Genomic DNA, 15,371 nt, shown 5'->3' on the forward strand with positions numbered 1-15,371 from the left:
GATTTTATTTTTGGGACATGGATACTGTTTATTTTTATTTTTATTTTTTTTTAAATTAATGGGTTTTTTTTGTGCAGAGGTAAGGCTATAAGAAATTAATCTATACTGTGTTTATTGACTGAATATACATTTAAGGAAATGTATACTGTTTGAACTATGTGAAAGATTTTTAGATAATTGGGTAAAAGAATTCTGAAGAATTAAGACAAAAATTTAATATAGTATATAATAATTGTAATAGCCACATGTTTAGTAGTTATAGAACTTATAAGGACTGTTTGAAAGGACTTGCTGAATCATGGTTTACAAATACCTGCACTTTATAAATGTATATCTAGGCTTTAGGTACTTTCCATAGCGCCTCCATAATAGTTACATGTCATAAACCTGAAAAAGAGAACTAATATTAATATTTTTTATGAATTTTTACTGAAATACTGCCTCCTTAATGTTAAGGATTTTTGGCGGTGGGGTTAGTTTCATTTTTTTTAGGCCTTGATCTTACTGACTCATAATACAGATAGGATTCTGCTGCATTTACTCTTCACGGTTGGTTTAGCTATGCCTTTGATTTTTTTTATTGAAGAAAAATATAGGGTGTGGAGAAAAAAGAAATCTATTGCTGTCAAAACCTGAAAATACATTTGTCTAAATATAAGAAACTATTTTTGTTTGTATGCCTAATTTATTCCACAAATATTTATTGAGTACGTACCTACTCTGTGGCATTTCTACTATATAACATTCTGGGATTTGGGGTAGAGTGTATGCTAGCTTTTAGATTACTTCTGTGAAGTATGAGAAATGTATTGACTGACTTATTAGTATCCGTGAAAAGACTCCTAAAACGACCCTAATTACAGAGCTTTATTTTCAGAACTTTACCAAGACATGAGGAAAGTGCTGGAATAAGAGCTAGGAGAGCTGGTTCAAGTATTGACTTAAACGTTTAGCTTATTATTAAAGGGAAGTCATTTTAATAGCTTTTTACCTCAGCATCCTCATCTGTGAAAACGTGATTAAACTAGAGCCCTTTTAGCAATGATGTTTTTTAGTATCTCTATTGTAATATTTGTAGCAGAGATATGACATAAAAATACAACCAAAGGATAAACTGAGCAGTTTTTTTTTTTTTTAAAGAAGATGAGTATATTACTGTCTGATGCAGACAGAATTCGTATCAACATTTTTGACTAGGAGACTTTTTTAGCTTTAGTGATTGGGATAAAAACTTTCAATTTAGGATTATGTTTCATTTAAGACAGGTGTCTCCTGCAGGTGGTACCTTGAGGGATTCTAACTGTGGATCTGCAAAATTATTTAGAATTTTTCTTAGACACTCGTGGATAAAAATGTTTATCTGTGTTCTTTTTAACCATTAATGAAATTCTGCTTCTCTTAGATGCTTTGGGGTTCTTAACCATTCTTTCTAGCAGATCATAAAAGATCAGTTACACTGTGCATTTGGCAATGATTTATTGTGCTTTTGGCAATGATTCATTGACCCAGGCAGTTACTAAGCTAGGAAGAGGCAAAGAGGTACAAGACTCTGTTCCTACCTCAACCTGAGTAAAAGACAAGCAAAAATAGACAACGTCGGAGGCTATGGTAGAGGTCTATAGTAAGGTGTGCATGCTGGTAGCACAGCTAGGGGACGCTGGGGGTAGGGAGACGTGGGTGCTTGGATCTTCTGGAGTTGGTGATGGATTTGTTTTTGAAGGATAACTAGTGTACAGATAGAGTTTTGAGTGGCAGTCCTGCGCCAGGATACTGATTAAAAAGATAATATGAGGTTTAGGAAATGAAGAAAAGTTAAAATTTGAGAGACATTTTAGAAACAGGATTTAAGACTGAGGATTTTATTGGCTGTCGAAGGTAAAGGAATTGGAAAGACTGAGGTCATTAGACACTGGGATTAAAGGTGCTATGATGTCTTTTCTCAGAATAGATAGAAATCTCAATTTAAAAGAAATTCTTTTAAAGAGAGGGTCTGATCAGATGTTTGAAAACTAAAACCAGAAGCCCTAAATTAAGGCTTAGACACTGGACTTCTCTCCGTGTGCTTCAGTCTATGTGTCTTGTCTTCAGCTTTAGCGCGACAGGCATGTGGCAAATAGCTTGATAGTTTTCACTGAAGTTGAGAAATTTTTAAAGATAGCTTTTAGGAATAGATATACATTTGATGCCTCTCTCCAAAGCAGTTACCTTTAATGTTTTCTCTATCATAGGAATAAATTGGGGATAAAATAGCGTAGCTATTGAATAAGAGAAGTAAGTAATAATAGTTGGCAGAGTATCAAATATGAAAGTTTTGCTTGATCATTTGGTGATTTTTAGTACATGTTAATAATTCAGTGCATTTCTATGAATGAAATCAGTTTTTCTTCAATATATATTTCTTTAAAGACAGATATGTATATATTTGGGTTGTTGTTATTTTGAGGAAAGAATTAAAATAATGCCACTTTAATAATAACCTTTTATAAAAATCTTCTATAAATCATGTTGCTAAAACCTTTCAAATTGTAGCGCTAATAATATTCCACTAGATGGCACTGACAGCCTGAAGAAAAACAGTTGGCTTGAAAAGCTATGTTTTATTTAAAACACACAGAAAATGATGAACCGGCTGCTTTGATAGATTATTGTTGTTCTAGTAATAATTTTAAGAAAATATGCCATTTATCCAACGTAATCAGACATCTGTCAATTCATTATAAGCTTACATTGGTAGATGTATAGTTTTAGTGTATTTGTGATCTTGAATCCTTTTTCGTTCGGAAACAGAAAAACCTACTTTTTTTCAGTGATTTATGATTTTTATAACACTGATTGCATATTGAAAACTCTTGTGTTTTTGTTCTTCCTTTAAGCTCTGTATAGTTTTTGATAATCACGTTTTGTTCTCAATTAGAACTCTAATGTGATGTTAGCTTTAGTAAGACTATGATTTCTGTTTTTAGTATTTATTATAACAGAATAGCTTTTTGTTGTTGTTGACTTATGAAAAATGCAAGCAGACAAATAAACCTTTTGTCTTTTGGCAAACCTAAATTCATGCTGTGTAAGAGCAAACTTTTTTTTTCTTTACTCCCTCGCTTGTGCCCAATACAATGCATTCTGTATTTATTCTGGTATATAATTTGAACTATGGTCTGATAAACTATGTACCAAAATGGAAGTTGGTTTGCATTTCTTTTTTTGTTCCACTTTACATTTTTCTGCAGGATTTTGAAAGCTGACCTGTGAAATGAAGATTTTTACATTCACCTTTTTATTTGAATAAAAACCTACTACCGAAGATGATAAGTTTCCAGGCTGTTCTGTGGGTTTAAAAATTAAATTACTTTTCAAAGAGAATATTGAACCGAATAATGTTAAGGAGAACTGTTAAGCTATCATAACTAACTTTTTACACTTATGAAAGTGAATAGGATTGAAAGCCTGAGCCTGGGTTGATATTTTTAATTAGTGTGGTATTTCAGATAATTTGAAAGTAGTGATTCAATATAAAATTTGTAGTTTTTCTTTTCCCTCCTGGACTTGAATACATCCCCTTAAGAGGTGAACTCTTAAGTGGGAAATAGTTTTGTAAAGTTATAGCTTGGTTTCTTTGGAAACCATAGATATATTGGAAATGTTTTATAACACCTTTACACTTGAGGGCTCCAATTTATAGACTTGAATCCCCAGTTCTCATATAACCTTTTGTTGTAATGTTGAGAGGAAACATGGCTTGGCTAAAATCAAAGATGTTGACTTAAATTTCTATTCTGATTTTCTTTTTCAAAAAGTTACATTTGCAATATGCATTTTTATATGTATTAGTATGTTCAAGTAGCTTTATCTCAGAGATAATCTGAAGAATAGACTAGGTAGTATGTATTATATACAATCTGATGGTGTACTGTGACTGCTGGAAAAGGCAGCCTCTAAAACACTGAATGACTTCTTCGTTATCTACCACTTTGCCAAAATATTCCTGCTTGGTGTATTATGTTAAGAAAGTGGTGAATGTTTATGCTTGTTTTTTGGATACAGCATCTGGCACCGTGGTAATGTGTTAAGATATTTTTAGTAAAGGAAAAATATGGTCCTAGTTTATATAAAAAAGCATGTTGAATTTTAACAGCATCACAATTGTTCCATTTTCTTGGCTCTTGGTGTCCACGTAGTCTCTCCCCCATGACATTTTGCTGCCCTGCAGGAAGTCATCCACTGTTACTTAACCTGTTGTATGCTTTCCCACTCCACTGCTTTTACTTCTGCTTCACTTTATTTTTTTACCCTTATCCCCCCAATCTCTCATATTTGAAATTTTACCTTTTCTCATGTTCTGTAAATGCCACCGCTTCCATCAGATGGTAGCTCACGATCCTTTAATGCCCTTCATTTTGTTTGTATTTCCTTTATGTTCTGCCTAGCATCATCATTTATTCATCTATTACTTCAGCAGCTATTTGAGCAAAGAGCTGTATTTTACTCATCTTTGTTTCTGTATGACCTAGCACAGAGGATTTTTACATAGTGGGACTTTAATTAAAAAAGTTCTTTAATTGGCATATGTGACTTGACTGGGAAAAAGAGATAATGGAGCTTTGCTAGTAGGCAGGTTATTTCCTAATGATAATGTGGGAGAGAGGTTTGATTTGTTCTTTTTTGACATTTGTATTTTTGTTTCTATGTCCTTTACAATTAAGCTCATTAATTGTAGTTTTTCTCCAGCTTTAATTCTGGGGTGACATTCGTGTACTTATTTGAGGTGTAGTTGATTACCCACCCTTAGTAGGCAAGTTGTGACACGTTTGATGGATGGTTTGTAGTTGCTGATGAATTATTTTTGGATTTTCAAAGTTTGCAGAGCATTCCCACCACTATTATTAATAATAATATGTATTTATTACTTGCTGTGTGTCATAAACTTTACTATAAAAATTCAGTCCATAAGACTAAAATATTTTATTACCAAACATAGTTAAGGCATCTAATCTTGTAACTTTTAAGAACATTACATATTTTAATATTGGCTTGAGGAGTTTCGTTTGTTATTCTACTCCCCTGATTATACCTTTAAATTTGTTTTGTAGGGAATCTTGTTCATTTTGTTTATGTAAAGTTTTGCCACATACATATATATTGGCTTGCAAAACTGGTTCTGTTTTAGGTGAAGAATTAATACTTTTGCACATTTCCAATTCTAAGAAACCAGTTTACATAATGGTAAAATTATGGAGTGATTGTTTTAAGAATATGCCGTCTAGCTGTTTCTTTTTATTTTTCTACTCTACATGCATAAAATATTCCTACAATCATTTTATATTTATTGTTACTTCTATTTAGAAGAAAGAAGCCTCTCCTTAGGCGTTTGTGGAAAATTTTGACTATCAAAACAAGAACATACAGTCTCTTCCTTTCCCTTTGTTCTTATATCCCCTTTTTTTTTTTTTAATACGATTCACTGTGTAAATTAGTTTGATCCATGATTTTTATCTACCGTGTGCCTTGGCACTTGGGAGCAAATGATGGAAAGTGAAGAAAAGCCTCCGTCCTCAAGAAGTGTGTAATCTGATGGAGCTGCCGGCACTAACAGACGTTTAGAGAGTGATTGGATAGTGGCTGAGTTACAGACGACAGTGCAGTGCGATTAAAGGGAACACAGTGATTGTGATTCCAGGCGGAACGGAGTGTGTTCTGACTGAGTTCAGACGTACGTGTTCAAACCGGAGCCCCTGAAAGGAGCGGGCATTTTATAGCGACGTGGCGTCAGGCGCTTGTCTTGGTTGAATTCTGCTTTGTGTGCTGTGTTTCTCTTTCTGCCTTTCTTGATTTTTCTCTCCCTCAGTTCCAGGTTTCTTAGTCCGGTGTTTTAAGTGTTACATGTCACCGCTTTGAAATTATTTCGAGTCTGTCTGCTCTCAGTGATACAATTGCTTGGTATTCTAGGAAGGAATGGCATTTGACCTTTTATGTACATATACAGATCGTACATTTTATTTATTTTTTTTACAGATACATCACCTTTGTGAAATGAGTATTTGTGAGATATTTATAAATCATGTTTTCCCTCTGACATTCTTAATAACTTTGGAAATTTGTTTCACTGTCATTTGGAGTGTGTGTGTATGTCCTTTACAGGTGGAAAAAAAATAGGCATGAGGAGACCTAAGTTGCCATTAACTAAGGTTAATAGCCGAGTTGCAGCTAAAACCTGCGTCTTTCCCTTTAGGTTAGTCAATAGATAGTATATTTAGGGAGAACCTCAGCATGGAGTTCATGCCATTTACACAGTTGAGATGACAGTGCTCATTCACTGCAGTCTATTTGAATTGCCGACTTGTTTCACATCTGATAGTTTTCATTCTTAGACATTTTTGTACTCTTCAGTTTTTTTGTGTGTGAATAGTCCCAAGTACATTTATTTGCCACTGGTGCTGTGGAATTACTAGGGAGGCATACCCTCACTTGGGCTTTATTCCTTCCCTCAGCTTGCAGTATCTGAAGCTGGTATTTCAAATGCCTGCGCACCTTTAGGGAGGGAGAGTGCCAGGAATTTCTGATCTCTTTTTCTGTTTCATGTCTCACTGTCAATTCAGATTTCCACCGTACTCAGGGAGGTGGCCTGTGGACACGCTAACTAGTCGGAACCCTCCCGCAGATGGTGTGGGTTTCTGTTGAAACTCTTCTGTGCCGTTGTCCAAGGTGCTGCACCGTGAGTGTGGTAGATAAATCCCTCCCGGAACACAGCTCCCCCTGTTACCGTGCTGGATTTCTTATCGCACTCACAGGATCTAATTGCAGCAAAATCCGTGATGGCGGTATCTTTAACCTTTTTATTTTTTTGATTAGTGTATTTTTATAAGTTGAGTTTTGGTACCGAAGAAGCATTTTCTTTTTCATGCACTTTTAATTCTGCAGGTTTAGTTTTTGTGATTTTACCTTCTCTTTTCAATTTATCAGAATTTTAAATGTAAACAGCTATTATCTTAAGTTTCAGGTTTACTGCTCTAATATTTTCTTTTAGCTTGAGTCTACTGAGAAGAAATAATTTTATAGTAATTGTATAAATTTAAGATATACATTAAAATCCTAAAGATATATGAGCTAGGCTCTTCCTTTTTTTCTTTTCTACAAATGAAAACTATGCCCCGCAATAAAACAATCTAGTGTCTCTACTTGGCAAGTTTGGTCCTCAAATTAACCATATAATTTTTGTATATTTAATTAATGGTGATTCATTAAGAATTCTTGTTAAATATTATTTTGACTGTAAAATGATTTTAAATACTGATTTCTTTTTGTGTACTTAAATATTTGAGATTAATTTGAATAAAGCCAAATAATTAAATTATGTATCTGTAATAATGTTTTGATTAATTAGTGTGGCAGAGAGTGGGTATCTGTATTATTGAAATTTCCCAGTTAACTGAAGTTTTATCTGATTATGCAGTGAACTTGCATAGGATAAGGATGCAAGGATAAGGGCTTGTCTGTTAAGCTCTTTTTGGTTGCATATCCATAGAAGCCCCATAATGTATCTTTAGAAAGCAAGCATTTTATCAGAGCTTTAGGTTCATAATCAGTTCATTAATTATAGTATCAGTACACTTTGAAGGAAGCCTCATGGGAGTACAGAAGTAACCTTGTGAACCTTTTTTTAAAAAAAAATATTTATTTATTTGTTTTTGACTGTACTGGGTCTTCGTTGTGACACTCAGGATCTTTCATTGTGACCCACAGACTCTCAAGTTCTAGCTCGTGGGCTCAGGTGCCCCGCCCTTGGTATATGGGATCTTAATTTTCCAACCAGGGATTGAACCCGAGTCCCCTGACTTGAAAGGCAGATTCTTAACCTCTGGGCCACCAGGGAAGTCCCTTATGAACCGTTTATGGAACAAGTTTTTCTTAGCCAAGCAGTGAGATTTTCAGCAGAAAATCTGTTCAGGGTTCCAATACTGATTGTGACCCGAAAGTCACTGAAATGTCCATGGGTTATCTGTGGTGGGACAGATTTTAGAGCATTGTAGATGAAGAAAGGGCTTCCCTGGAGGCTCAGACAGGAAAGAATCTGCCTGCAGTGCGAGAGACCTGAGTACAGTCCCTGGGTCTGCAAGATCCCTTGGAGAAGGGAATGGCTACCTACTCCAGTATTCTTGCCTGTAGAATTCCATGGACAGAGGAGCCAGTGGGCTACAGTCCATGGGGTTGCAAAGAGTCGGACACGACTGAGCGACTAACACACTTACGATGAAGAAACTGTGTATATTTATGATAGATATTAGGTAGTCACTTTTTTTCTTTTTGTTTAACATCTGAATTTTCTCAACTACTAGTTGATACACCAGGAATTGAAAATAAAATCTGAATCTTCAAACTGGCTAGTATTTTCCTCCAATAGATGGGTGGTTTTTAGTATTTGACTTTTTCTTAACTTTACACAAACTTTCTTGTTGTTTTCTGTCAGTTTGTCTCCTTGGTCAGTGTTTCCCAGGAGATTTGTCAGGGTTAAGACAGATGATTGATTATTTCTGTGCAGATAGAATTATAGCAACTACAAGTACTATAATTTTTTTGTTTTGTTTTCCCTTGAAGGAGGAATTCCGAGAACTTCGAGAACAACCTAGTGACCCTCAAGCTGAACAAGAACTAATTAATAGTATTGAACAAGTGTATTTTTCTACAGATTCATTTGATATTGTTAAATATGAACTAGAGGTAAAAAAAAAATTCATTAAAACCTATCTAAAGCCTATTTTGTTCAGTGATTTAAATTTGTGAGTGAAATATGAATGGTTTTTAGGGTCATTGTCTTTATTTGTGTTTGATACTAGGACCGATCTCTGATAACCAGAGTTAAGTTCTGATTAAATGAACTTTCAGCATTGTTTAAAGATGAGATTATTTTTTTAAATGTAAGGTTAAGTGCAGCCATAGGATATTGGTCCAAGAAACATTTTTGTATTTTTCGTTTTTAACTCTCAGCACACAATTATGTTAGTGTACTGCCTCTATCTTATTTTACGTTGGCTAAATATGTTTAGGGAAGCTCTGAGACTTTTAATCATGAAAGTGTATTTACATCATTATTTAGTTGTGATAAATACCCCTGTGCCATAATGTTTATAACTTTGGCATTTTAAATTTATAGGAATTTCAAAAAAAAAAGTCAGAATAGTAAAATTTGGGTTTTAGATGAAACCAAATGCTGTATGCACGCGTGCTTCATATGTAGTACCTAGAGTTAGTACCCAGCTTATTCCGAAATTTCATCATCAGTTGACTGAGACTGGAGGTCTAACTTGGTATCTTCCCATCTTCACCATGGCATGCATTTTTGTTAGTTTTTGCACTGTCCTCTGGGCTTCCCCGGTGGCTCAGATGGTAAAGAACCTGCCTGGAATGCGGGAGACCTGGGTTCAATCACTGGGTCAGAAAGATCCCCTGGAGAAGGGAATGGCAACCCACTCCAGGATTCTGGCCTGGAGAATCCCATGGACAGAGGACCGCACACTGCGGTCCATGGAGTTGCAAAGAGTCAGACATAGCTGAGCTGCTACACTTTCACTTTCATACTGTCCTCTGGAGTATGTATCATCTGTGTCTTCAAATAACCGTCACTATCACCCTACACATGGAGGGGTTCATTTCCATTCATGGTATTTCAGAGGGGAAGTAGGTTTTGAGTTCTGTCATGGATGAATAGGGAGATACCAGGGCTGGTAGAGTGGGGAATTAGGGTTAGGAACTTTCTCACATTCTCCTGTTACGGGTGTTGGAAGCAGAGTTCCCCAGCTTAGGGGCCAGGAGTCCCCACAGGAGTGGGATTTCCAGGAGGTTGGAGATGGCTGCAGTGGAGATAGCAGAGGGAGGGTGGAGGTTGAGCCTCAAAGGGTTAGTAATACAGGCTGGTGTCTGGGTCTAGTGCAGAGGTAGGGAGGATGGGCGGAGTGGGGTGTGACACTGTTTTGTATGTGCAGATTGTAATTCCTCACTTAGGTGTGCAGGGAAGTGAAACTAAATTAAACAATTGATTTTTTTCACTCTTTATTTATGGATTTTTCCTTTTAGAAGCTCCCTCCTGTTCTCAATTTGCAAGAATTAGAGGAGTACAGAGACAAATTGAAACAACAGCAGGCTGCAGTAAGTAAAAAACACATTTCTGACAAAACTGTGAAGGAAACGCATCAGAGAAGTGTAATGTTTGCAGGTTTTATGGCTTCACTAATACGCTAACATTTTAAACAAATCTTATTATTTGACATGACTTCGACTCAAATGATACATTTATATGTATGCACATTTACTATCCAGTTCCCCTCATGTTACCTTGATAGATTTGCTTCTAGAACTTGGTGTTCTTTCTCTGGAATCCTAAACATGATGAAAGAATTTTGAATTTATTTTTCTCAAATTACTAAGTACCTTCTTAGATTGCTCCTTGTCACATGTGTGTGACTTTCCTATCCATATATATTTTTTAATCCATAGTTTTATGATAGGTAGAAGGTCCTTATATCAGAGTAGAGGCTCCCACTTCTAGTTGAAAGGTCCAAAGACAATACAGGGTTAAGGTTCAGAAAGTCTGAACTGCTGTCGCTTTTAATCGTGTGACATCGGGCAAGTCACTCTGCCTTGCTAAATCTTTTGTGTCATCTGTGAAGTAGTGGGCTGGGCCTGCATTTTACCTAATGATGTAAAATTCTGTGATTTTCTGTTTTCCTTGTGTTAGGCTGAATTCCTTTTATAAAACTCAGACTGTACTGTAGGAGATTAAGTAATGGTAGTAGTCTTGTTAATTTTTTAAATACTAAAAGCAGTAATAATGCATTCAGCCATTTTAATTTAAGATACAATCTTTAATAATACATGTGACAAATAAAGGAAGATACACTTCTGTATCTTTTGTGTTATACCCAGAGGCCTCAGTGGGTCTGGGATCCCCTAGAGGGCGGCAGCTGTAGCCTGGGGAAGGGCCCTGAGCACTAGAGGGCTGTGTAGTAAAAGCATGTTGTTGTTCTGGAGACTTTTGAGTTCAGCGGATGCTGGCACCTTTTGGCTTTTGGTCTCGGCGTGTTTTAATATGTACTCCCCCCTCTTTGTAACTCATGTGGTAGTATTCTTTTGGGGATGCATCCCACCACAAGGGCCATGTAGCATAGTGGCCTTTGGAATTTGATCAACCTGGCCTTGAACTGTGACCTTGCAACTTACTGTGGGTGAATTATTACTGTGTCTAAGATTACACCCCTTGGAAAATAAGGAAACGTGTCACCCATTTCAGTAGATTGTCCTAATTACTAATTGAGGTGATGCAAGAAAAGCACTCAGCACACTGCCTGGTGCCATGGAAGCTGACATAGCCACCTGGTCTATTTAAAACAAGAACAATGGAAAAACCTGTAACTCCAAGACGAAAAGCAATGAACATACACAAATGAATGAACGAATGATTTACAAAACAATATGGTAAGATTAAGTGGGTTTCTGTCCGTGTACATCTCTACAGGTTCCTGTCTATACAGATCTACACAAATTCAGAGCAGATTAAGAAAACATGAAAGAATCAGTGCAGTAGTTGAATGCGTGTGCAGTGTTTTGTTCTCAGCCGAGTTGGGGCAGGGGATACAGTTGTATTTCTTGAGCAGATGGTCACTAACTGCCTTCTGTGCCCCGCAGCATGGTCGTGGTCATTGCTGGTCATGGTACCTCTGCAGTGCAGTGTTGCAGAGGCCCCTGAGATTGTGAAATAAGAAACTTACGTTCAAGATCATTAGAATTCTACATTGCATACATCAACATTATTCATGACACCGACCAAGAAACCTTCAGTACCTTCATAGTGCTCCAAAAAGCACATTTGCAGTTTTTCAGAAGTAGTGGACCAAATTGCTGTTTGTCTTCTTATGCAGTACAAACAGTTTAAAGGGGACAAGGATATTTTCTGTTTTCCAGATAGTATTTCCATAAATTGAGTAGATTAAACATTTCTTTATCTTAAGAAGTCTGTGTTTTGAAGGCAAATCAGGTACCCTTAAAGATGGGTAGACTTTTGCACATGTTAGTGAAATCAGATAATGATACTCATGTTATTAACAGTAATAGTGACCATTTATTGAGTTTCTATTAAGGACCAAGTATTGTGCTACGTGCTATACCTCTTTTACTAAGTTCATGGCCAGAAAAATGTGTGTGTGGCCATAGCATGCCAGAATCCTGCTGTAGGAGTGATTGAGAAGCCCTGTTGAATGTTCTTGCTATAACTTTAAATGTAAAATGTAATAGGAAGCATGAGACTTTTTCTTTTATTTCCTTTGTTTGATTGCATGTTCTTCTAGGTCTCTAAAAAAGTAGCAGATTTAATCCTTGAAAAACAGCCTGCTTATGTCAAGGTAGGATAATATTTGTTATTTTTCAAGTAAAATACTAAAAATGTTTGAGTGACTTATGCTTGGAATTTGAAATATTTATTCTTTTGTCTGTAGTTTATAGCAACATATTAACTTTATTTGGGTTGTGTTTGTATATGGTTTTTTCTCTCATGTGTGGAATTTACCAAACTGTGAGAAGTGAAAGAGTTTTTATATCTGACTCTAATCTGTTTGGTTTTCCTAACTTGAGAACAGCCAATGAAAATTGCTTCTGTGTATTTTGTAACTCAGATCATCAACAGTGATTGCTCAGTCTGCCTTTAAAATATGATAAAATTGGAACTGTCTCTGTGAATCTGCCTTTTCATCAGAAAAACAGAGACTTCAGAATGCACTGAAATATCTGTGTTCAAACGAAGCCATTCACTGTAAAAGCATCTTAGCAAACAAATCATGTTTGTCGTATTTGTCATTATCTTGTGAAGCTCTCTTGGGTAGAAACATTTAAACGAATATATTATTAGTATTTATTTACACCCATTTGAAAGAGGATGGATCTAGATTTCCTTACAAGCAATACTGCCTAAATATTTTGTGACATGCCATGATGAAAATCAATTGAAAGTAGTTATTTAAAATGATTTTATGAAAAAATATACCAACAGTGTACGAGTTCAGGTATCTTTGTTACTACTTTATCAAGCAGGCTTCTCTTTGAAACCCACTAAAGTTTGATTTAGAGAACCATACCAATGAGAAAGAAAAATAGAATGCCTCACCCAGTAACCTACACCTCATCTTTCCATAGGAACTTGAGAGAGTTACCTCATTACAAACAGGTCTTCAGTTAGCTGCTGTTATCTGCACCAATGGGAGGAGGTATTGTGTTTGATGATGCTTTGTTCTTTAAGCTAAATAACATTTAAGAGAAACTGTCTTGGAAATTGATTTATTTTGTGGTGTCTAGAATGCCATTCATTAACTGAACATACATAATGATCTATAAACTGCACTAAGAAGGTGTGTGGGAAATGTTTTAAATCTAGTTAGGGATTACAAATATTAGTTTTTTTAAGTTTTTTTTTTTTTTTTTTTTAACGTGGGCCATTTTAAAAGTCTTTATCAAATTTATTACAATATTGCTTCTTTTTTTTATGTTCTGGTTTTTTGGCCCTGAGGTATATGGGATTTTAGGGATCAAACCTACATCCCCTGCTTTGGAAGACAAAGTCTTTAACCACTGGACCGCCAGGAAAGTCCCAAAATATTACTGTTTTTGTATTGCTTAAATCAGTGCTTCTCAAACTGTCTTTGGTGAAGGACCAGCTTTTTTTTTTTTTTTTTCTTTTTAATTTCCAACATGTTACAGATTATTGTTTTTATAAAATACCATAAAAACAAATTACTAGAATAAATTAAAAAAGACAACCAAACACATATAAAATACAGTCTCATTTTTTCCATTATCAGATTCATTAAGCATAAAATTACCATGTCAACTTTTGCTCTGTGTGTTTAAAATTTTTTTGGTTAGATTCATCAAGCATAAAATTGTTTCGTCAACTTTTGCTCTACATGTTTCTAAATGTTTGTTCTCAATTTCTCTACTTTTCTTGTGATGAACTAGTAACAGTTTGAAGTTTGGTAGCAGACCACCTACCGCTCTGGTAATGCTGATTTATTTTGAGCCATTGAATAGATCGGTCAGTCTGTTCAATCGGTAGGAGGACTCACAATCCCCAAATTTAAGAGCAATCCAGGATACTGTCTCATTAACTGCCTAATTGTTCTGTGTGTATAGTGTTCTTATAGTAGAAAAACTGAACTATTTATTGTTCACTTTTACAGACACTTGAATATTGCAAAGGAAGGTTTTACTCAAGCTAGTTTAGGCCTCCTTGCAAATCAGAGGAAACGTCAGTTGCTGATTGGACTTCTGAAATCTCTGAGAACTATAAAAACATTGGTATATGCCAGTTCCTTTTTAAAAATTAAAACTTAATTTTATGGTTGAAACAGGTTTTACCTTTGCATTTCTGTTATTTTTCAGCAAAGAACAGATGTCCGCTTAAGTGAAATGCTGGAGGTAAGTTTACAAGGCTTGGAAGTTTGGTGCTCCTCATAATATTAGAGAATTATTGTGGAAAAACACAGATGTGTGTTTTTCTCTAATTGGTGTATGGTGTAAAGAGCACTGTTAGACAGTAAAGGACCTTACTGTTTCTACTCTTACTCTTGTGCATCTTTTTCTATTGTCATGATAGACTTCATTCAGAAAAATTGATTGGGGGGAATGTTCAGTGTGTAGCAATGTGGGAATGTTAATTTCAGTATGTTTCCATTGTATCTGGGCCCAAATAGCAATGAAATTACCTTTTGCATGTAACATAAAGTAGTAATTTGAGGAAGAAGGCAGGTATTAGTTATTTTGGTGTCTCATATATATATATATATACAAATATTTTCTAATTACTAATTTTTAAAGTTTTTGGCTGTGCTGGGTCTTTGTTGCTGCCCGAGGGCTTTCCCTAGTTACGGCAGACGGGAGCTGCTCTTGGTTGTGGTGACTTCTCTTGTGGCCGGGCACAGTCTCTAGATGCACGGGCCTTGGTAGTCATGGCATGCAAGGTCAGCATTTGTGGCACGCAGGCCGAGCCACCCCCCTGGAATCCTCCCAGAGCAGGGACTGAACCTGTGTCCCCTGCATTGGCAGGCAGATTCCTACCCACTGGATCACTAGGGAAGCCCTCATATATGTATTGATTTTCTGAGTGAGCCATCTGTTTTCTCTTCGATGGCTTTCTTAAGAATTTTCTATATACTTCTGTTGTAAGGTTCACCAAGGCCTCGTGTATTATGTGTGTTTCCCCATAATTCTTAAGCACCTTTAGGTAGGTACTTTGTCATGATCTCAGCATCCCCTGTGGTTTGAATTGCCTTTGTTGAATTTAGATATGAACTTAAGGAACATTTTTTTTTTGATGGTTTTCTGTTTAATCACTGTAT

General features: G+C 35.9%; 1 protein-coding gene across 1 annotated transcript in view; it reads left to right on the forward strand.

The window, feature by feature from the left end:
- VPS50 (VPS50 subunit of EARP/GARPII complex) overlaps window positions 1-15,371 on the forward strand; it is a 120,604-nt gene that overhangs the window by 13,051 nt on the left and 92,182 nt on the right. The window contains exons 3-8 of the mRNA XM_043462594.1: window positions 8,590-8,712; window positions 10,066-10,137; window positions 12,333-12,386; window positions 13,174-13,244; window positions 14,214-14,331; window positions 14,416-14,451. Of these exons, the coding sequence (XP_043318529.1) occupies window positions 8,590-8,712; window positions 10,066-10,137; window positions 12,333-12,386; window positions 13,174-13,244; window positions 14,214-14,331; window positions 14,416-14,451 (474 nt within the window). The remainder of the gene's footprint in view (window positions 1-8,589; window positions 8,713-10,065; window positions 10,138-12,332; window positions 12,387-13,173; window positions 13,245-14,213; window positions 14,332-14,415; window positions 14,452-15,371) is intronic.

The sequence above is a fragment of the Cervus canadensis genome, chromosome 3 (genome assembly GCF_019320065.1).
Source record: "Cervus canadensis isolate Bull #8, Minnesota chromosome 3, ASM1932006v1, whole genome shotgun sequence".
NCBI classification, from domain to species: Eukaryota; Metazoa; Chordata; class Mammalia; order Artiodactyla; family Cervidae; genus Cervus; species Cervus canadensis.